This window comes from Convolutriloba macropyga, chromosome 12 (genome assembly GCF_964194025.1).
Source record: "Convolutriloba macropyga chromosome 12, txConMacr16.3, whole genome shotgun sequence".
NCBI classification, from domain to species: Eukaryota; Metazoa; Xenacoelomorpha; order Acoela; family Convolutidae; genus Convolutriloba; species Convolutriloba macropyga.
The window spans coordinates 25445002-25468817 of NC_134479.1; the positions used below are offsets into that span (position 1 = coordinate 25445002).

At 34.2% G+C, this 23816-nt stretch overlaps 1 protein-coding gene across 1 annotated transcript; it reads left to right on the top strand.

The window, feature by feature from the left end:
• The first annotated feature begins 42 nt into the window (after positions 1-42).
• On the top strand, positions 43-22254 carry LOC142350712 (guanine nucleotide-binding protein G(i) subunit alpha-1-like). Its single transcript, XM_075402654.1, has 4 exons — positions 43-1163; positions 15267-15470; positions 15699-15787; positions 20383-22254. Exons 1-4 carry the CDS (start codon positions 653-655, stop codon positions 20749-20751), a joined length of 1173 nt encoding a protein of 390 aa, XP_075258769.1. The 5' UTR covers positions 43-652; the 3' UTR covers positions 20752-22254.
• The last annotated feature ends 1562 nt before the right edge of the window (positions 22255-23816 follow it).

The following is a 23816-nucleotide window of genomic DNA, read 5'->3' on the forward strand; positions in this document are numbered from 1 at the left end:
ATTGAATTTGTGCTCGCTTAGTTCTTGAATATACTTCGTTGAAATTGTTTGCTCGCTTTTGAAACTGTTTTCCTTTTTTTCAGGCTGATATGCGCACAATTCCCCCTCTTTTCTATCGCTTTGTAACGAAGAAAACTTGAATTGAAATGGGCCGCCGCTCTTTGATAGTACTGAAAAGAAACGTAGTTTAGGCTGCCATTCCTTGATTGCTATGATGAAGAAAAATTACTACAACTTTGTTCCTGTGTTTTGAGATAAAAAATACTATAGTCTTTAAGTTGAAAAAATACGTCAGAAGATTTCATTCACCGCATTGAAGTTGCGTCACGAACGAACAAGTTGCTGCCACTGCTAAACTAAGTCACACTAGTTTGCAGACTAGCGCAGTTTCAGCTTACCTGCGTCATCTAGAACAGGAACAGTTTTCACTGCTGTCAAGTTCAAAGTCAAGACAACTTTTTTGCGTCATTCGAAAGCAACAAAGAAAAACTAACAAAGCAAAAATACGCCTTACTAAGACCCCTAATTTTGCGTCAAGGTTAAAAAGCTGGCCCCGGACAGAAGTGAAAGTTCGGGTCAACTAGCGGGCTCGAACCCAAAGCAAACGCAAAAAGCAGTTTCGGCGACGTCACCTAAAGCCGAAGCTGCCAATATGACACGGGACGGTGACGATTCAAGTCAGCGAAAACGATGGCCTTCATTTCTTCTCTGTGGATTGTGTGGTGGGAGCTACCAAGGACCCGACTCAGCCCCAACTTGCACGTTGAACTCCGACCAACGTCGGGCAAACCAAGTCAATCGAAACATTGAGAAGTCGCTACGTGAAGAACGTGAACGAACTGCACGAGACGTGAAGTTACTTTTACTAGGTGCAGGAGAGAGCGGTAAAAGCACAATAGTCAAACAGATGCAAATTATTCACCGTACAGGTTATAACGAAGAAGATTGCTTAAAGTACAAGCCTGTTGTGTACAGCAATACAGTACAAAGCATGGTGGCTATTATTCGTGCTATGGGTAAACTGAGCATACCATTTAGTAGTCCTGAGAAGGAAGAAGCTGCCAGACAGTTTTTCAGACTGGCACAGGACCACGCGGAGAGGGAATCGCGGGATCTCTCGGAACAGTTTTGGCAGACTATTCGGGATCTCTGGGATGACTCAGGTTGGTTTTGTATATCAATCCGCAATCAGGTGTTTTTCCGTTGTTCTCATAGGTTAATTTGCCCATTTTCTTGCACTGTTGTTCTGATTCGTGTGCACATGCAATCAAAAAAGAAAATTCATATCGAATCATTGGCTCATCAATTAAAAAGTCGTCATTACGATATGTCTTTTAAACACATCGTTTAAATTTATTTTAAAAAAGCTTAAGAGCAAAGTCTGTAAATGAAAAATGTTGGTCATTAAAGAAAATTTTTAATTCATCTGCTCGTGCGATTGAAAAAGAAGAATTGGCGGCAAATACAAGAAAACTATCGAAACATTGGCTCGTCAATTAAAAATTTGTCATTCCCGTTGTCCTTTATATGAAGTATACAACGGATACACGTCTTTTAAAATTATTTTAAAAAAGCTTAAGAGCAAAGTCTGTAAATGAAAAATGTTGGTCATTAAAGAAAATTTTTAATTCGTCTGCTCGTGCGATTGAAAAAGAAGAATTGGCGGCAAATACAAGAAAACTATCGAAACATTGGCTCGTCAATTAAAAATTTGTCATTCCCGTTGTCCTTTATATGAAGTATACAACGGATACACGTCTTTTAAAATTATTTTAAAAAAGCTTAAGAGCAAAGTCTGTAAATGAAAAATGTTGATCATTAAAGAAAATTTTTAATTCGTCTGCTCGTGCGATTGAAAAAGAAGAATTGGCGGCAAATACAAGAAAACTATCGAAACATTGGCTCGTCAATTAAAAATTTGTCATTCCCGTTGTCCTTTATATGAAGTATACAACGGATACACGTCTTTTAAAATTATTTTAAAAAAGCTTAAGAGCAAAGTCTTTAAATGAAAAATGTTGGTCATTAAAGAAAATTTTTAATTCGTCTGCTCGTGCGATTGAAAAAGAAGACTTGGCGGCAAATACAAGAAAACTATCGAAACATTGGCTCGTCAATTAAAAATTTGTCATTCCCGTTGTCCTTTATATGAAGTATACAACGGATACACGTCTTTTAAACTTATTTTAAAAAAGCTTAAGAGCAAAGTCTGTAAATGAAAAATGTTGGTCATTAAAGAAAATTTTTAATTCGTCTGCTCGTGCGATTGAAAAAGAAGAATTGGCGGCAAATACAAGAAAACTATCGAAACATTGGCTCGTCAATTAAAAGTTTGTCATTCCCGTTGTCCTTTATATGAAGTATACAACGGATACACGTCTTTTAAAATTATTTTAAAAAAGCTTAAGAGCAAAGTCTGTAAATGAAAAATGTTGGTCATTAAAGAAAATTTTTAATTCGTCTGCTCGTGCGATTGAAAAAGAAGAATTGGCGGCAAATACAAGAAAACTATCGAAACATTGGCTCGTCAATTAAAAATTTGTCATTCCCGTTGTCCTTTATATGAAGTATACAACGGATACACGTCTTTAAAAATTATTTTAAAAAAGCTTAAGAGCAAAGTCTGTAAATGAAAAATGTTGGTCATTAAAGAAAATTTTTAATTCGTCTGCTCGTGCGATTGAAAAAGAAGAATTGGCGGCAAATACAAGAAAACTATCGAAACATTGGCTCGTCAATTAAAAATTTGTCATTCCCGTTGTCCTTTATATGAAGTATACAACGGATACACGTCTTTTAAAATTATTTTAGAAAAGCTTTAGATCAAAGTCTGTAAATGAAAATGTTAGTCATAAAGTAAATATTGTTCTAATTGAAAACTGATGTTTGGCAGCAATACTGTTACTAGAAAATAGATGTTTTAGGTTCTTTGAGCCAACTGAATTGAGTGTCGAACATTTTAAACAATTAATTTTGATCACAATTTGAACTGGGTCAGCTTTGATATTAAATGAATTTTATTACTGAATGACATAATAACTGAATGTTATCAAGTTATTAGGTTTGATATGTTTGCGTTGATTTCTTTGACATTTTGGTTTGTGGAAAACAGAATCCCTCATTGGAGAAATCTATAGGAAATGTTGCTTCTCTAATTTTTTCGAATCGGTATTGAAGAGTCATTGTTTCAAATTGTTGGGTTATGCAGATAAATATTTATTCTTTTGTTTGAGCGTAGCCTGCAGTTGCGGAAGGAACTCCACAAGGATCGAAACTAAGATAAACAAGAGAATAAATTTGATATTCTTTTTTCCCAAAAGTATTTGGTTCCTGAATCTTGTCACAAGAGGATATGGTCAAATGGCAATCTAGCCTCAAAGAAATTTCTTATTAATTGCTCTCGACCGAAGTTTGAAGCAAATATTGTAATTGTGTCTTTTTATGCAAAATTCTTGCTTGACCATTTCTGCCCTTTTATGTTCTAGAAACGAGAATTAAAGCCACTGAGCTAAATTGCTTCTCTATACTCAAGCAATGATGAGGAAATTCAGGTTAAGAAATAATGAATCTACTTTGTGAAAATTTTTTGAAGTCTATAACATGAGCTACTTATAGAATGAGCTAAACACAGCTGCAGTTTTTTTTTCAAAATATTCGTTTAATTGCTCTCGAACGAAGTTTGTAACAATTTTTGTAAACGCGTTGGTCGTTTTTTTTCTGCAATTTTTTTGCTTGACCATTTTGCGCTTTTCTTTAACATTCTTTGACTTCTCAAGTGACTTTTTCACGCTTTCGTTCTTCATTTAGTGATCTCATTTGTTCTCACTCTGAACTAAAGCATGTTGCTAATATAAAATCGATTGCAGCATGGGAAAAAGAAGGGCCTGATAGCCGAGTAGGCAGTGCTTCTGGTGAGGTATCGGGAGGTCCATAGTTCGAATCCCGGCGTGGTAAACTATTTTTGCACCCATAATGAAAAATTTATCTAGGCTACAGTCCCCGAATTAAATTGCCTCGCCTGTCGTTCGAGATCAGTTCTTCCGACATTTGTCGGTTTATGTTTGAATCTTGAAATTAAAATAACTCGCTATGATTCGTGTGCTCATGCAATCGAAAAAGAAAATTCATATCGAATCATTGGCTCATCAATTAAAAAGTCGTCATTACGATATGTCTTTTATACACATCGTTTAAAATCGTTTAAATTTATTTTTAAAAAAAAGCTTAAGAAAGACCAAAGTCTGTAATTGAAATATGTTGGTCATTAAGGAAAACTTTTAATTCGTCTGCTCCTGCGATCGATAAAGAAAAATTGAATTTGTCCCTGAATTAAATTGCCTCGCTGTAATTCGAGATCAATTCTTCCGACATTTGTCTGTTTATGTTCGAATCTTGAAACTAAAATAACTCGCTATGGATCTCTTCAAATCAAGAGGTGTCAATTCATTGAATTTAATTTATTAGAAAGCTAAACGTGGTGTGACATTGCCCGATGGAATCAGATGCTCCACTCTGTAGTAGTTTCACAAAATGGCCAAAACTTCTTTTGTCTCATCGTATGACAAACTATTTCGAGGCAAATGAGAACAGTAAATTTTGCTCAGAGTTCTTATTTTACTGTTACACAGAACGAGATTGTTACATATAAATGACTCTGCTATGATAGCTAGAGGTTTTCGCAATGAAGATATCAGAGTAATGATAAATCTAAAATAGCAATAGCTGATCTTAGAAATTCAATTTGTTTTTTTTTTAGGTTTTGGTATTTTGGAGCATGATTGGTGCTCTTTTGCTGCAAGAAGGGGAGAACCATCCATATAAGCGATTACTGAGTTAACTGAAACTAATAAAATGAAAGAAACCAGACAGTGTCTAATTCAACATGCCTTGGTTCCAAATTTGATCAACAACTTTGTAATATGCATCCTACCGAAATATTGAAACCTAATGTGCTGTAATTGGGTTATTTTAAAAATAAACTCAGCTCACAATACGATTTTGATTTAGCCGGTCGAAGCACGTGAAACTCAATTTGTTTTTTTGGGCAAAGCTGTATTTTTGCTATTAATTGCTATCAAAAGAAGATTGTTGCAATCGTATTATATAATTGCAACCGGCTTTTCCTTTGACCATGAATTTTTGTCCTCAAAAACAGATGAAACAGTCTCCCATTCCGTCCCGTCAATTAAGTCCGCTTCATTCACCCATTTCCTCATTCACCCAATTCCCTTCCCTGCTTCTCCCCACCTAAAGCTGGCTTTCGTTAGCCCCGCAAGCTATTGAGAAACCAGCGCTCGACAATTGTTCGAGAGCAATTCTTCCGACGTTAGTCGGTTGTTTGGTTAAGATGTCAGACTGAGGTCCTGGGTTCGAACCCCTGTTGAATCGTTTTTTGCACCCATAAAACATTTCTATGCTACGCCCCCTACAAATTAAATTGCCCCGCTGGTTGTTTGGGAGCAATTCATCCGACGTTGGTTTGTTGGGTTAGGTTTATCTTAGGTATATTTCATTAATTGCTCGCGAACGAAGTTTGAAGCTATTGTTATGGTCGATGTGTTTAATTCAATTTTGTTTGCCTGAGATTCACTTTCCGATTGATTTTTGTCTCTTCAATTTTAGAGTTTTGCGTGGTCTAAGTTGCATTGATTCACAATTCTTCAGTTGAACTCATTTCCCGAACTTTTAAGACAGGCAAATGAGAATGAATTGGTCTTTTCAATACGAATAATTTTTTAATGTTCTTTAATTAGCTCTAATAAAAAATTGATGCTTCGTGGTGCGCGCTTATTCAAGCTACCTAACAAATGCCCCCATCGGTGTCCGAGAGCAATGATAAGTCCAACATAAGTGGGTTTTATTTACCTTAGGGTTTGAAAACACGAAAAATTTAAAAGATGCTCTTTGTAGCCTACAGTTCGAATGTTTCAAAATGCATATCTCATTGTTCTAAAAGCATAATAAAAGTTTTTAAAGCATGTAGATAAAGGATATGAAAACCATTATCTCCTACGAGACACGCAAAAACGCAAGAAGGCAAAGCAAGCTTAAGCAAAAACAAGCACAAAAATAATCAAGATCCTTTAATCGCTCGATGTGTTAATGCCTTGAAACTAATGTTTAAATGCGAATTTTACATAAGATAAAAGCTGCAAGATCAGAATATTTTTGAGCAGTTTTGCTATAAAAATGCAATGAAAAAGATTTTAGAAGCTTTCAAATTTCATTGCTTATTCAAGTTGTTTTAACAAGTTTGGATGTCTAAGGCCTCAATAACAACTAGATATGACATCAAAAAACAGCGAAAAGTACTCGCGGAACTGAGAATCAAAACTATTTAGAAAAAAAATTGTCTTGTCGCAGTCAAAAAACGCTTGAACTACCGAGCAACTACAACTGCAATTCATTTGCAAAAGCATGCCACCTTTTTATTAGTTGCAAATGATCAAATTAAACAAACGACAATAATAGGCTGGCAAAACTAAAAAAGTTAAATAAATATTTTGTTTTCACGGCAACTAAGATCAATGGCTAAGCTTTGGTAAAGCCAAGGAACTGATTTTTACAAATAGCACGAAATGGCAGATAAGCCAAAGATGCTGGCAGAACTAGAAAGAGGTCAACTTTTTTTCTGTGCAATTTGGCGTTCTGAAAGTAATGAAAATTAAACGCTGTTCAAAATATTCATGCATTGAAACGAAGTTTCATTACATACAACTTGTTGCAAAGTCTTGAATTGAAAGTAAAGCAAGAAGAACGACAGTATAGTCAAAAACTATAATATTTTGGAAAAAACCCTTTAGGAGTCCTTATATTAACAAGGAGGATCGTTAATGCGCGTTCGCACATGATGTTCTGACCCGAGCTGATCTACATTTTTGACTTAATTGTCAACCAAATGAAGAGATAACCAAAAATAGATGTTTGAGTTTTAAAAAATCTTTACACACCCAAACTACTAATTGAATTACATAATGCCATGCGCTCACGAGAGCTGCCGATAAACGACTGCGGGAACAAAAAACAAACAATATTAGCAAAACTAAAAAAAAATAACTGCAAAGAAACTATTTCTAAATGTAAAATCACCCAAACAACGTCAAAATGCAATCAGATAAAACCTTAACCGCACAAATTTTCTTTTATCTTAACTATACAGCAGATGGGACTTTTCCCTATTGAGACTAGGTACCAAGTGAAAAAAAATATTAAGGCGAAATTCAAAAATCTATCAATATTTTTTTAAACCAATTAATTTCAAACGTCTTAAAAATCATTAGCTTTTAACATAATTCTCGATTAATTTACTTAAAAGTCCTTAAGAAACTGATAGGACCTGTTTTTGGTCAGGCTAAACAATAGAAACCGACTAAAGAAGCAGAAAACTCAAGAAATTACAAACAATCTGCGTAAACACAAATTACTGAAGCCAATAAAATCAATAGATATTATATGAATATCATTTTTTTTTTCAATTGTTATCTATACTAATTGAGCTAAAGTTATACTGAACAATTCAATACGTTCACGTGGGCATCATTTGAAAATAATTGGGCTCTGTTATTACGCGAATGTGATAAAAGAAGAGAAAAATAAACACAAATAATGACCACTCATGAAACATTTATGAAAACGCATATTGTCCCACGAACAAAACATCAGTTACGACATAATATCAATAGGAAGTTCAATTTTTGAATAACAAGGAATTGGATGGGACCTCTCAATGATGAAGACAAGTTACAAGTTGACCAAAAGAACATAAACAATTTTAAAAAATTTTGAAAGAGAACAATATCGTGCACTTTAAGACTATTTGCTATGAACTGACTGCATAGAGTAATATCATTCATTCGATTGTCAATTAGAAACCTTTGAGAACTCTCAGCATTTTACGACTACATAAAGAGCAAAAAAACAGCAAACTCAAAAAAATGAGAAAGAAACTGTCAAAGCCATTAAACTTTCAGTACAAACGTTTCTTTTTTCAAATCAATTTTTAAACAACAATAGTATTCTTTTTTTTAACTATAAGACTTCAAAAACTCAACAAATATGAAAAATATTTTAAAACCACGAAATCTTTCGAAAACCCTTAGTATCATCACCATTAAACTCAATACTTTTCAACGAAGTCAATAAATACGCTACGTTACGCCTCGACGGGAAGAAAATGCTGTTTGTTGTTCACCAATCATCAATAAGACATCAGAATAAGTCTTGTGACTACGAAAACAATAACAAATAAAGGCAGAAACGAAAAATTCAGTGGAAAAGTGCGAGACGAAAGTCCCATTTAATGCATTAAGTTTTCTCTGAAAACTTTGTCCATGATTCTTTTAACGTCTTCTCTGAGCCAATAAGAACCATCAATAAAAGTATAGTGTGATAAGATTTCAAAAGGAAACAAAATTTGAATAATTTATCCAAAAATTTAACAATATATATGAAATCTCGTCGCATCGAATTCATTAAACCAATAATTGAAGATAAAACCGCCAGCCAAGTTAATTTTGATTGCAGTAGAAAAGACGGGGGTCCTGTCATTAGTGAGATTGACTTACGCTTCACAAAACTAAGTTTAAGATTGGTTGAAGGTCAATTTTTTTTTCAAAGATTCAGCAGTCATTAGCTGTCCACTCAAAGCACTAGATAGGTTCAATTAATGCTCATTAGGTAGACTATGGCACTTTTAGTCAACGTGTCTGTGCCATAGGACTTCAAAAGTTCAGTACTATCTCAAAAAGAAAATCAAAATTTCATTCGAAATTACGAACAGTGAGTCGAAGCCAAAAAAATATGAGCGATTCATTGAAAGCTAACTTTCTATTCATTGGGCATCATTGGTTTTTAGATGACTTTTGTCATCAACGGAACCTGGATATGAAAGGTGACTATTATCTTAGTGACTTTAAAAACAAAGAAATGTATAAGGTTTTCTTAACAAAAAACAGCTCTCAAATAGAATTTGAATTTTTTGATAGGAAACTTCCCTATGAGACCAGAACTAGTCTTTGTAATCGCCTTTTATCTATTAGGAACACCTAATTGATGCTTTTTTTAGCGTGAAATGTAAATTTAAATTATAGAAAAAATGTTAATTCGAACAAAAATTACGGTAGAAGTGAACAAAAGTACACCAAATATCCCGTGTTCACATGGAACGTTTAACCCCGATAACTCCTCGAAAACAGCGAAATTAAAAAAATCTTTATCTCGAAATCTACGCTAGACGAGCTTTTTAATGATTCCACTGACATTTCTCTACGATGAATATATCGATCGGCCAAAATTGTCTGAACAAAAAACCCATTTGAGTATATAGTTCATCCCCCACAAGTGGGGTCGGAAGAACAATTTGCGTTTTGAAACCATCAAAATTCACAAACGAAAACAACAAACATGAAACTCTATGTTAACAGCAGGAAAAGACAATTATAAAACGCAACATTCGGGTAAAATTGGGTGGCAGACGGCGTTTTAACATGAATTAAGAGCTATTTAAATAAATCAGCAGATAAGCACTGACACTTTAAAAATACTTAAATAAAATTTGTTTTTTTTTTTGGAAAACATCTAATTTTTTGTAATCTTTAATTGAAATAGCATCAAAAAGCTACGAATGCAGTGAAATTTAAGAACTCACATTATTCTTATTTAAAAAAGCATTTCCAAAGTCAGCAAAATTGCCAATTGCTTACTCAAGCGTTAAAACAGCTATTATTTTAAGTTGTTTTTTAAAGAATGTGCACACCTCATGGACTAACTTGAAAAACGGGAAATGTTCTGCAGCGGGGTAAACTCACAATTTGGAAAGTCTGCAGTTTCTTAGATTAATAGAGCTGAGTAGTAGTAATAGTATAAGTCTTCAATTGACCAAATTATGGTTTTAAGGGGCACAAAAGAAGCTAAACATTGAAGTGTTAAGTAAAAGGTTTAAGGTTTTTTAAACTTAATTGGTTAATTATTTAAGGAGCGCAGAAATGAGTTATAGTTAGCTCTTCCCGAGCACCAAACAAAATCCGTCAAATAGAGTTGCTGCACTATTTTCAGGTGAAAGATACTACGAATTAGCATGAATACCGGCAATCTATTTCTCTTTAATACGGAACTTCCAAAATGTATAAAAATAGCTTGTTAATACAACGTTTTTATATATTTAATCATTGGAGAGTAAGGGAAAACCTTTATCGTTAAACGGCTACTGCTTTTGAAAACGGAAATTTTGACGTTTGACTTAATCAGCAATTATTAATTTCGCTAAATTTATCGCAAATTGCTTAGGGTAAACCTAGTTTTTATGAAACACCTCTTTTCTCAACAAAAAAGAATAGCAAAAACCCCTCATTTAGAATTGTTGCGAGTTTATAAAATGTTTAGAATTTAGAAATTGACTGATCAAAGGATGCTAGACTACAATATAGTTGCTTGCTTCATTGAGGTCTTATCAGTAAGATACTACAATCTTGTTAGTTTTCAGCTGTATTTTTTTTCGCTGTATTTCCACAAATTTTGAGTAATATTACTTCTTGGTAATTTTTGATTTTCGTTGAAATTAGGGACAAATGTGGAAAAATTTCTCAAAACTTGGTCTCTATAATTTTTAAAAGTGTATTTAAAGTATGGTTTTGGAATTTAAGTCTTGAAAGGTAATGAACATCATACAACAATGATTGGCTCCGAATACGTCCAATAATATTGAATCATAATTTGTAACTTGCATAGAGCGTTCCAATGCGAGGCTCAAATCGTTGCCTAAATTCTAAGCAAGGTCTGTTTTCTTCAAAAACCGGTGAGCAAAATTGCGTCAAACTGATGAGCTGAATATTTTTCATAATATCTATCGAAAACATATTTTTTAAAAAACCGGGGATTACAGTTTTGCCTAATTTCATAGGAAGTTTTTTTGCAAAATCCTGGAGCCTCAAAATTTGGTGTGAAACCTGGGGTCTTAAAATATTCTCTAGTTTCTTAGAAAAAAATTTATAAGAACCTGGGTGCTCAAAGCAGAACTAATAGTTCATACTACCATATAGTTTCTTCCATCGTTTTAGGAGGTTGTATCAATAAGGTAACTTAATCTTATTATTTCTGAGCTGTAACTTTTTCAATTCTGCTGTTTTCAAGTTGTTTTTTTTTGGTCATTGGTAGTTATTGATTATTGTTTTTGGATCAAATTAGAAACAATTGTGTTAAAAAACGACTTGGTCTCAATAATTGTAAGAAAAGGAGTTCTTGAAAATGTTTTGAAATTAATGTGTTGAGAAAGGTGTTGAACATCATAGAACAATAATTGTTTTGGAATATGTTGAATAATATTGAATCTTGTCTTGCATAGAGCTTTCAATTCTTTCAAAAATAATGGAAAGTCTTCAAAAATGCGTCATTGTCCGTGGAGTAATCTTTGTTACTAAATAACGTTTTGAGAGCACAATGCAATTCTTTCTCCCAACTATTGAAAAACTTTTACGCTATAAAATATCTAATCATTGAAGTCTATTTGAGAACGTTTATTGTTACGGAGGCACTGCTTTTGAAAACGGGAAATTATACTGGACTTTTTCGAGCAAACTCAGAAACTATTACTTTTATTTTTTGTAATTTCTTACGAAGACTACTTTTTGAAAAACCAGGGGGCTCAAAATGGAGGAGGCGGTTAGAATTGGGAAGTCAACGCGTTGGTCTCACATTTCCCCTAATTTCTCAGGGAACCTATTTTTCACAAACCTGGGGCCTCAAAATTGGGCATCAAACCGGGGGTTTCAAAATTTTCCCTAATTTTCTAGAAAAACTAAGCTCTCAAGAACCTGGGAGTTCAAAAGTGACAGAGCAAAAGATGTCAGACCTGCATATAGTCTGTTTCATTGTTTCAGGAGGTTTTATCATTAAGATACCACAATCATGTTCTACCTAAGACGTATATTTTCTATGCTGTTTTCTAGTTTTTTTTGGTATTATTGGTCAATGTTATTTTTTAGATGAAATAAGGACAAAGGTGTTAAAATAAGCCGAAATTGGGGTCTCAATAAGTGTTAAAATGGAATTCGTAAAAGATTGTTTTGGAATCGTAGTTAAGTGAAAGGTGTTCAACATCATGCACGAATAATTGATTTGGAATACGTTCAATCATTTTGAATCATGTCAGAATGTGTAATTTGCTTTAGGCTTTCTTTGAAAATGATGGGAAAAGTTACCATCGTATTATTGTTGTAAGAAATGAAGATATAGAGATCACCTTGTCGTTCGTGGCGCCAGCATAGTCAATAAATAACGTTTTGAGAGCAGATTGTAATTCTTGCTTTTGAAGAACTTTTACGCTATTAAATATCTTTATCGTTACACAGCTACCGCTTTTTAAATCAGGAAATTTTAATAGACGTGTTGCAATGCACTCGGCACTTATTATTTCTGTTCAATTCTGCGTATTTTCTCAACAAAACTTTCAAAAACCGGGAGCTCAAAACGGGGGAGGGAGGCAAAATTGAGGCGTCGAAACGGTTCTCTCAAGTTTTTGCCTATTATATTAGGGGAATCGATTTTTTAAAAACCTGGGGGCTCAAATTGGTCCCCAATTTTTTTCCAGAAATACTAATTTTTGCTTCCAAGCTGTGAGTTTTCTATTCTGCTGGGTTTTTGTTTAAAGTTTTCTTGTTTTTTGGGGGAATATTGGTCCTTGTTAGTTATTGATCTTTTTTTTGGATCAGTGTAGAGCAAAGGTGTTAAATACGCCAAAAATATGGTCTCAGTAATTGTAAAAAAGAATTGCTATATTATTAAAATACTGTTTTGGAATTGCAGTCTTGAGAAAGGTGTTCAACATCATACAACAATAATTGGTTTGGAATACCTTCACTGATATTGAATCATGACAAAACTTTTAATTTGCATAGGGCTTTCTTCGAATAATAATGAGAAAAGGTACCATCGTAGTATTTTTGTAAGCAATGAAGATATAGATATCACTTTATCGTTCGTATAGCAACTGTATTTACTAAATAACCTTTTGAGAGATGATTGTAATTCTTTCATTTATATACCCAACTATTGAAAAATTTTCAAGCTATTAAGTATCTATTCTTTGAATATTAAGGGAGAACTTTTATCGTCACGCAGCTACTGCTTTTGAAAACGGGAAACTTTAATAGACGTGTTCCAATGAACTCAAGTAATTATTAATTGTGTTAAATTTTCCCGTAATTTCTCAGGGAGACTTCGAAAAACCGGGTGCACCAGACGGAGGAGGGGCTAAATGTGGTCTCAAGTTTTCCCCTATTATGTTAGGAAAACCTATGTTGTAAATATTTGGTTGTTAAACATGGGGGCTCAATTGGTTCGCTTGATTCTTAGATCAAAATTGGGGCATCAAAATTTGGGGTCAAACCCTGGGTTCTGAATATGCTCGCTATTTTTCTAGAAAAATTGAATTTTTTAGAAGCCGGTTTCTCAAAATTGACGGAACAAAGGAGGGAAGACTAGCATATAATTCCTTCCTTTATTGGAAGAGGTATCAATAAGATACCACTACTTTCAGGTTTTTCTTCTTACTTTTTTTCGTTATTCAAAATTTTTGGGTAATGTTGTTTTTTTTGGATGAATTTAGTACAAATGTGGTAAAACAGACCGAAAACCTTGTCTGATTAGTTTTATAAAACGGATTTCTTAAAATTTTGTTTTGGAAAGAAAGAGGTGAACTTCTTATAAGAATGATTGGTTTGAATACGTTCAGCAAAATTGAAGCTTGGACTGGCATAGAGCTCTCAAATCTTTCGAAGATATTGGAAAAATCTGCGTTCTTAGTTTTTTTCTAAGTGCTCAAATTAATGAGAACAAATTATTGTGCATGGAGCAACCATAGTAACTAAATGTCATTTTGAGAATAGATTGGAAATGTTTTTTCTTTAGATTCCAATTATTCGATCAAACACTTTTACGGTTTAAAAGCCCATTCATAGGTTTCTCAAATACATTTTCGAAAAGACAGGCGATAGTTTATTGTGTTTGGTTGTGCAAATAGGCTGGCGTTAATTTTAAAATTTTCTTCAGATGAATTGTTCCATCATTGTTTATTTGTCGCGAAGCGATAGAAAAGCCCTTATTATATCGTGGTTTTGTTTCGTGGTTTTTTGTTACGACCACGAACACGTGACAATAATTATTGCCACTTTTTTGGTTATGGACCAGCTGTATCGATGCATGGGATGTCATTTGGTACTTGGCATTTTGCATTTTGTTGAAATTTTTATTGGTCAATTTTTCGGGGATCATCAACTATAATATTAGCAAAGCCCACTAGTAGTTTACTGTTTTCCATTCATTGCCGACTCGCCTAATCAGAGGAGAGATCGTTTGTATCATTGTCACCTGTTTGAGTGGGGATATTGATAACTTTTACGCAATTTGTTTTCCCCCAATGAGCTCTGAGTAAAATAACCAAATATTGAAGTACCTTACGGACAAAAATTGTAACAAAAGTTAGATAACACTCTTTCGTTAGCTGATATTTCTTGAGAGAGGTCAATCGTATGTACGGTCAACATACAACATCAATGGGCTGTCTCAAAAGTCAGGCTGCTCTTTAAAAACTCAAAAATTCTAGAATTGTTTGTTGTTCCTTTTCATCTGAGTGACCAAAATTTTGATAACCAAGATGATTTAAATTGAATTCTTAACAAAAACTGGTCAATAGTATTCGAGTTTTTAGATCAATGCTGTGTAATTTGTTAATATTTCGTGCCATATTAAATCACTCACGTATATAATCTAGGTTGAGAAAGTAAACTCTTATTGAATTTCAATATAGATCACCCAAACTATAGAATTATGGTCCTGTTTTGCCGGATTTTGTCAATTGTCGGTAATGCTTATCATTTAACTTCTTTCATTTAGCTGACTTATTATTGTGATTTGGTATTGAATTTTTTGTTTTCAATGAATATTTGTATAATTTTACGTGACTCTGATGAAGTCAGGGGGAAAATCTGGCATTAATCGGGAAGCGCGTGTATTTATTAACCAAAATTTTGATCCGATTTTTGCCGAGTCCCGCACACTTACCTGATACACGCACTTTGCGAGTTTTAAGATACAGACAGTTTTCAAATCTGGCACTATATAGGAAATCAAATGCGAGCAACCAAATTAACTTAACCTAATAGATTTCAAGAGTTCATACAATTTAGACGGAGAGCTGCTGTATTACTCAGTTGTAAGGGAAAGTCCAAAAAAGTAAAATCGTTGTTAGGAAATGCAAGGAACGTTTTGTTTAGGTATCCACGAATGCTACAGCCGGTCGAACGAGTATCAGCTGAACGACAGTGCGGCGTACTACTTCGATTCAATAGACAGAATATCAGAGCCAGGCTACATTCCCACCGAGCAGGACATCCTACGCACCAGAGTGCGCACCTCTGGCATCGTAGAGATCCAGTTCTCCTTCAGACGCCTCAACTTCAGAATGTTTGATGTCGGAGGTCAGTTCACTTTCTCCATTGTGCAAAAATCTAAAATTTAAACCAATTTAGTTCCAATTACAACTTCTGGGAATGAAGTTACTCTTATCTAACATCCTGGATAGTTTTTAAAAGGAAAGAGAAATTTTACTTCCACGCTTATTATATTCCCCTATTTGCACTAACAGCTGGACAACTTGGGAGTTAGGAAATCAAACTTTGTGAGGATTGTTTTAACTGATTTTTTAGGTCAAAGATCAGAGCGAAAGAAGTGGATCCATTGCTTTGAGGGAGTCACTGCTATCATATTCTGCGTTGCTTTATCAGCCTACGATCAGGTTACATATCAGACATATTTGTTGGGCGCATTTATTCTATCCGCTAGAAAATATACCGCGGTCCGGCAAATTTAAGTAGAATTTTGCATATTTCATAGTTTTCATGTCTAGTCTTTAGAGCCTGATTGACTTGGCCTCTGGTGACTTGGCATCTCTTTAATAGCCGCGTCCTCAATTCCAGGCGGCTATTATAGCGCTCCTAATTTTTTTTACAATTCAAAAAATTTGAATTGTATTGGGGCGCTGTTTTTTTTTAAGATGTGTTCACACATTTTTCAGACTTTGATCTTTCAAAACGGGATAAACGTGTAAAGCCCAGCGGGCATCAAGTTTCATTAGATGACCAAAGTGGGCTTCAGTAGTCTTTCAATTGCTTAGGGTGGTACAGCTGCTGGGATGGCCTTAATTTAAGGTTAAAAGGTCATTTTAGGAGTTTTTGGGCTCAAAATGTGGCAATTTTTCATGTTTTTTGTGACTTTTTTGAGTTTTTGTTTGATTAGTCTTGTGTTGAAGTTTTTGAAAAATGATGAAGGCCTTTTGCGAGAAAAATTTACTTGTTATGACCATTTTATGAGCTATATATTTTGGTACTACAAACTTAAACAAACAAACAAATTGATACTAATTTTTTCAAGTTTTTTGAAAATTTTTGTCATTTTTTGAGTTTTTCCAGCTTCAGGGGCTAGTAAATGTCCTTTTTGGTTTGAAAATAGAGCACTGCATAGTTTCTAGTAATAATGGATTTGTTTTCAACATTTTAATGTCTCGAAATTCGGCATTTTTTTTTTTTTTTGAAAAAATCTGAAAACTTTTCAAGGTTTCCTAAAGTTTTTGTCAATTTTTGATATTTGTCCTTTCTCAAGTGCCATAAAACCTATTTCACGGTCTGATAAAAGTTACTGCATGGTTGTTAGGTTCAATGGATTTGTTTCCAATAGTTTAACCTTTCGAATTTTAGAAATTTTTTGAAATTTGAGATTTTCTCTAAAAATTATTGCCTATCGATCTTTGAACCAATGAATTTTTTAATGCTCGGAATTGGGTTAATGGATAGCCTCTAGAGACACAGAAATGATTCTGAAGATATTAATATCACGATTTTCAGCAAATTTTTTTTAAAGTTTGCAATTGATTTCATTTTTTAAATTTTTCGGTCGTTTTTGAGTCAATCGATCTTCAAGGGTCGTTTTTTTTCAGGTCATGCAGATATACTGGGCCGATTTTAAAAACAAATATTGATCTTGAACATATATTTGAAATAGTTATATACAAAGGATGAAATTTTGCCTAAAGGGTAAAAGCTTCAAGAGTTTTAGTAATGAGTACATTTTTGTTTAGTTCGCTTGATTGTTTGTTTATCATTTTTTGAGATGATTTTATTTGTGTTTTGGCTGGCATTGTTCAATCGATCTGCAGGTCGAGTACTTCTAAGTTTTTCATTCAATTCTTTGAATTGTTTTTCAAGACTTGTCCTGCTACGTTTTTTACTTCGTCTTACCCTGACTTCTTGGAATTGACTTTTTCAATGACTTACCTCTCTACACAGTTTTACTACACAGTACTACACAATGACTTACCTCTATAAGCAAGACTTTTGAACTCACTTATGGAGCTTTAAATTTTATGAACATTTACTTGTTAAAGATCAATAGTGTTCATCTAAGTAGTGCCAAACATATATGCCCTAATTCTTGATTATTAGAGTCTTGAGTTTTTGATTTCGAATATTAATTTTGGGATCTTCTCCGTTTGTTCCCCCATTACGTTATGCGCCTCTCAGTTACAGAGCACGTGCCATTACATAGTAAGTCATTATGTAAAAAATATTGTACGTGCATCTGAGGGGTGCAAATAATATGCGCCCACTAAGCCGAGGGGGCACAAACGGAAAAGATCCTAATTTTGAAAAGCCCTATTAAGGTTTTCTCCTTATAGAGCTTATGTGTCTCATAAAAATGACAGTCCAAAGCTAACCCAAAAAGTCTAGTGGTCTATTAAAAGACTCTTTAGTTGTTTCAATTCATGGAAGGCCTCAAGCGTCTATCGCGGCTATTTTCCGGCAATCTGCCGGCCATGTTTATTTATTGCCGCAAAGCAACAGCTGGGCAGTTATTGGCCTTCTCTTTGTTTTTTACAATGGAAAAAAATTGTTTTGTATTAGTGCTTTGTCTTTTTTACGACTCGAAGTGGATTAATCGTGATCTCTTTCTTTTAATCGGTGACTTCTATATTATTGTGTATAGGTGGAAATCTGCTGAACAAAAGTCAAAAGAAGAGAGAAATTTAGATTGCTTTTTGTTCATTCATTGTTCTAAGTGAGAACGAGAAAAGTACGTGTAAAAACATTTGCGCAAGTTTGATCTAATTTTTTGTCCAACTACTATTTTAATAGCTTTTTATAGCTGCGAAGCTGTAAGCTGAGCGAAGCTATATTGCGATGCTCTTGGTTTTTTTGTTTCGTCGTCTGACGCTCTTTTTTCGTTTTACATTTCTTCACACAGCAAAGCTGAAAAAGTCAAATTTTCTGAATGACTTCTTCCTCTCACTAACGGAATTTGCGCGCGTGACGTCATTTCTCACTCGCTTTAGCAAAAGTTTTTAGGTTATTTGCGTGATTAGATTTTGATCATACGTGCAGTAAAGGTCCCTAATAAGAGGCTTCTGCGGAATGAATTTTAACAAGCTTTATTAATTTATCGCTGAATGTTTTTTACCTAGTTTTTTTGAGCGGCGTCGATTTTTTTTTTCAATTTAGATCTGTATCTGTTTCTATCTCTGTTGTATGGCACGCAGGTCTATTCTTTCGCAGCTATTCCGGCAATCTGCCGGCTATGTTTAAGTTTTTGTATCCTTTTCCAAATTTTTATAGTTTTGGGGAGCTTTTTGGTTAAATTTATTACAGAAAAATGAACAGATTGAGCTAAATTGGTCTCAATAAGCGTTGATTTATCTGAATGAGGGGAAATCTGGCTGAATTTCCACAAATTTAGCCGACAGCATGCAAATTTGACCGTACCAAATTAACAGCCTGGTAACCATAACTGACTTTGAAAAATATGAACGAAAACAGGAAAATTGTAACAAGTCGTAATTACTCCCAGGCGCGGAACAAGTACTTTAAAGTTGAACAAATTTTGTTTTTTTTTAAAAAAAAAAACGGTCCACGGTCTTCATTCTCTTAAACTGACAAAAATGAATGAAAATAAAATTTTTAAACTTGTTTAATCCAAAAGACGAGACTGATGTAATTTAATTCTTGACAACGGATTTCGTTACAAGGAAACAAATAACCAAAAACCGGTAAATAATGGTTGCACCAGTCGACTTGCAGCAAATGTAGAAAAAAAAAACAGAAATTATACGAAATCATCCAAACACTGTGACAACCCGGACTTTGAATATATTGCCAATGCAAAATATAGGCAACAAATTTTATGTGCGAATGAAAATGATCCTTCTAAAAACGTTCGGAACATTTATGAGTTTCATACAATTCGAAGTGGACTTCATAAAAGCAGTCGAAAATTTTTGCACCAGCACCAAAATTTGGGACCAACTTTTTAGTCCCAAAAATTGGGCAGAAACGTCCGATGGCCGAGATTTTTTTTTCATCAGGAACCAGGAATGGTTATATTTACAAGCAAGAAATTGCTTAATATTTTGCAAAAAGCAAATTTATTCTTTGGCGTGGAACTTTTAAGGCTGCATCAATACCTTTAAGCAAATTTTTGCTGTCATTTCGGATAGAAAAATACCATTTTTGTGGGCTTTATTATCAGAAAAATCTGAAGATTATCGTTTTGTTATGTGCATTATCTCAGAAAAATGTCAAAATTTTTTGGAAACAATATTTTAACAAAAAAATTTTTTTGAGGGAGCATGAATTTGAAATTATGGCAGAAATTATTGATGAGCTACCGAGCACTGATCATTACGGTTGTTTTTTCTATTTTACTCAACCTTTATACCGAAAAATTCAACTTCTTGGTTTGGTTTTTGATTACAGCAACTCTAGCAAACCTTTTAAACAATTTTTCAGCAAAGTTTTTATTGGATTTTTGCCTACTGGAAATATCGTTCCTTGCTACAACTCTTTCAAGAATTCCGGTTTTTGTCGCCGGGTTTTTACAAGTCACCCAGCTTCTAAGAAATTTCTTGAACTTTTAAATTTTTGGATTAAAAAAAACGATGTTTTGTGGAACGTCTACAATCGGGAGCCAACTTTAAGAACCACAAATGTTGGCGAAAGTTGGCATTCTTCTTGGAATTGAAAATTTGCAAGAAATAATCCTTTTATGTGGATCGTTATTCAGGAATTGATAAAAACAAGGTGCACTATGAGCAAGGTTTAATAAACTTATCAACATATTGGAACAGCGTTCGTGTTATTTGTCAATCGACTTTTCGACTAATTTCCTACGCCCCCGGATTAATCTATAACATCGCAGACGCGCATCCTTTTATCATAGAATCAAGTACTGTTAAGGCGTAGAATTTGCAGTTAGGGCTGTTAAAAGCGTACTAGGAGATCGTAGCTGGTGGAAAATCGTTTTTCGTCTAATAAAATAATCGTAAAAAAAAGTTCGTGTGTTTAGGTTTTAGCCGAAGATGAAGAAACGAATCGGATGCACGAAAGCATGCAGCTGTTCGAGTCAATATGCAATAACAAGTGGTTTGTCACAACATCAATTATTCTTTTTCTAAATAAAATGGATTTATTCGAAGCCAAAATCGAACTTTCACCGCTTACTAAATGCTATCCCGAATACGCTGGTGAAAATACGTATAATGAAGCCGGGAGGTACATTCAAGTTAAGTTTGAAAATTTGAATAAACGGAAACAAACGAAGGAGATTTACCCGCATTTTACCTGTGCTACCGATACCACTAACATTCAGTTCGTTTTTGATGCAGTTACAGACGTCATAGTGAAGAAAAACTTACAAGAATGCGGTTTATACTAACAAACTTGATTCTAATTTCGGACATTTTAATTATTTTAAAGACTTGATAACGTTATAAACGAAGTTCAGGTTAATTCTTGGCTGCTGAATAATTGCTCTCGAGCGAAGTGTTTTCATGCAAAATTTTCGCTTGACCCTTTTGATTTTTCGAGTGACTTTTTCGCCCTTGACTTTTCGTCACGCCCTTGACTTTTTCAATTCAAATGAAAAGTGCGCCAAAATTAGTGTAATTTTTTCCACATCTAATGACGTCATTTGAAACTCTTAGTGAATTTAGTTACCGCCTCCGCGACGGAAGCAAGCTGCAATAGATTAGAGCTCCCACTAGTCGTCCGAGAGCAATTTTTCCGACGTTAGTCGGTTATGTTTTATTTCTTGATCTGTTATATTTCAAGAACAAAGTGATTTCACGGGCTTGTTAAATGATTGTTAATTTTTCCTCAATTAGACCACTCAAATATTGTTTAAAATGAGTGTGCTATTGTAAAAACGTTGCCGTGAAAACGACCTGATGAAAGCTGGCAAAACCCCTGGGTACTGGAAAGCTCTGGTAAAATCCACAGAAAAAAGCGGAGAAAAGGAAAGTGCTTTGAGTGTCAAGCTTCAGAAATTATTTTTCCCTGAAGAAACAGAGGTTAAATAGCTTTCTGAATTTACTACGGTTTGACCAACGCTTGTTAAGTGTACATTTGCGCCTTAGCTGGGCATCGAAATGATACTCCGATTTATAAAATTGCCACATTTTCATTCATTCATCGCGATGTTGCTTCAACTGTGGAAGTGAGCAGTGACTGGTGAATTTTTCCATTTGACTTACTTTCTTTTCCTAATACCCATATTCTCAGAAAAAAAATTATGTACTGTAGGAAAGTAAAAGAAAGTGAAAGGAGCTCATTTTGTTTTTGCAATTGACTTGAAATATCTTTTCATATTTGCCGAAAATGATGAAAACTGCAGAATATTTCAAGTAGTTTCTGTAATTTTGGATGTGTTTGCAGGTTTACTATGTGTGCTAAACTTAAGTGAATAAATTTGGTTTTATATTTTTGTATTCGTGGTGTGTAAATATTAGACATGAATTCCTGCCAAAAAATTTTTAGTGCTAAAATTTACTTTTCCATTCGTTTATACACAATATTTTTATCAGAATAAATTTGACTTAATTATTTGCATTGACATGATATTTGGTGACGGACGTGATAAAACATCGAGTTGTTTTTGGCTTTGTTCGTCATTTTTTTCTGGAAAATGCACCGTTAATGGTAAAAGCGGTGGATCTAATTGAAATTTGTAATAAAAACAGGACAAATTGTTAAATTTTATGGTTTTCAATTCTCATTAGTTTGTTTTTGTCATAAACAACAGCAAATTTTCATGCCAAAGCCTAATTTTACAACTCGTGAAGTTAAATATTATTTTTGGCCTATTGTTTCAAGCTCGCAAATTCACAAGATGTAAAGGATCTTTTCAAGCAATCGCCTCGTTGGTACCTAGACGAAAATCGCCACCCCTAATAAATTTCACTCGCCTATGTCTCAGAAAAATTTTGATAGTTCAATAAATTGCTTGTTTAAATTCTATTCGAGAATTATCTCCCCTTTGGCAATAGGACTCGATTGTTGAAAAGATCGAACGTGCAATTTATATGATCTCTGTGCCGTAACGTGCAATTTATACAACGTGAGTTTCGCAATTGATGTTCTCAGCCGTCAATGATCTCATTGAGTGCTAGCAATTTAATTTGATTAAATCTATCTGGTAATCATTAATAGTACTAAGTGCAGTAGAAACCATTAAATTATTTTTAAAATAAGAATTTTACAATTTTATTCAATTCTTACTCAATTAATTTCTGAATTACTTTCTCTTTCGGAGTAATGATGATAATATTTTAATTATCATAACTAGTAATGATATGAGTTATAATTACTCTTCTGTCATCATACTGTCCCTGTGGTTACATTGTTTTTGAAATTGATATTTTCACTACTATACTTGTTTTAAATCTCTTCAGTAAAGGACAGGCAGGGCATAAATTATGATGGTTGATTTTTTAAATCAAAAGTGAGTATTAGAATTGCAGTCATTTTTGGAGCTTCGGATTGCGTGCAAATAAGCTGTCGTGGTCGATAACACGGGTAAAAGAATTCAATAAGTTGGATTTTAAATTAAATTTTGAACTGAAAATATACAAAAATTAGCTTGTATTTATAGTAGTTATCTATGCGAAAATATACAGAGAAAATTTAGATTAGCTAAAAATATGTTACATGATTGGCATGTGAATAGATCTTAACTCCGAATCCCGGGGGTGATTTTCTATTTTCATCAACATTTCATGAGAATCATATATGGCTTGGGTTCAATCGAGTTCATTAGTTGGAGGTCGGTGGATGTTAGAATCTGTTGGTGGGAGAATTTGCTTCTCACATATGATTGATAGGTCAATAAGATAATGATAGCGCCAAAATAAAATTAGAATTGAGTTTAGTTTTGTGGCCATTACTTATCGACACAGCAGTAAAGTTCGTCAGGTAAGTTCTTCTTTCGTTCTTTGAAACTTTAATAAAGAAAACTTCTAAGTTTCTTGATGTTTCTTTGAAACCATCACATCCTCCCTCCTTTTTAAGCAAGTTTGTGGGTGTAGGTTCTCCAAATCTGTCCGGTTGTTTTCTGTTTCTTGTTGATGTTCGTGAAGGCTCTGAGCTTTCGGATTGTTGGTGCTCTGCAGATGTGGCTGCAGAGGCTTCATCTTGAAGTGAAGGTTCCACATCTGTGCTCTGAAGTTGTTGTTCTGATTGAGATATGGTCTCCTGAACTGCTGGTTCAGTTTTCACATTGTCCTCGTCTAGTCTCGCAATTTGGCTGTCGCTCACTAGAATAGTCCGTGCTGAGTTTTCGGTCTGTATGAAGGATGTGTTCAAGCCCTTCCTGATGATGAAGTTAGAAGGAACTGTCTTTGTCTTTTCGTTGGCCTTGAATAGAAAGGGTTCGCACAAGTCGAAATCTGCTATTGCTGGTAGCCTCATTCTGCGTCCCAACACGAGTTCAACTGGAGTTTTGCT

Bases quoted from the DNA above. Each gene is read 5' to 3' on its own strand.
- LOC142350712 (XM_075402654.1), top strand. From the start codon at position 653: ATGACACGGGACGGTGACGATTCAAGTCAGCGAAAACGATGGCCTTCA. The intron at 1,164-15,266 runs GTTGGTTTTGTA...CGTTTTGTTTAG, and splicing joins GGATCTCTGGGATGACTCAG to GTATCCACGAATGCTACAGC. The intron at 15,788-20,382 runs GTTACATATCAG...TCGTGTGTTTAG, and splicing joins CTTTATCAGCCTACGATCAG to GTTTTAGCCGAAGATGAAGA.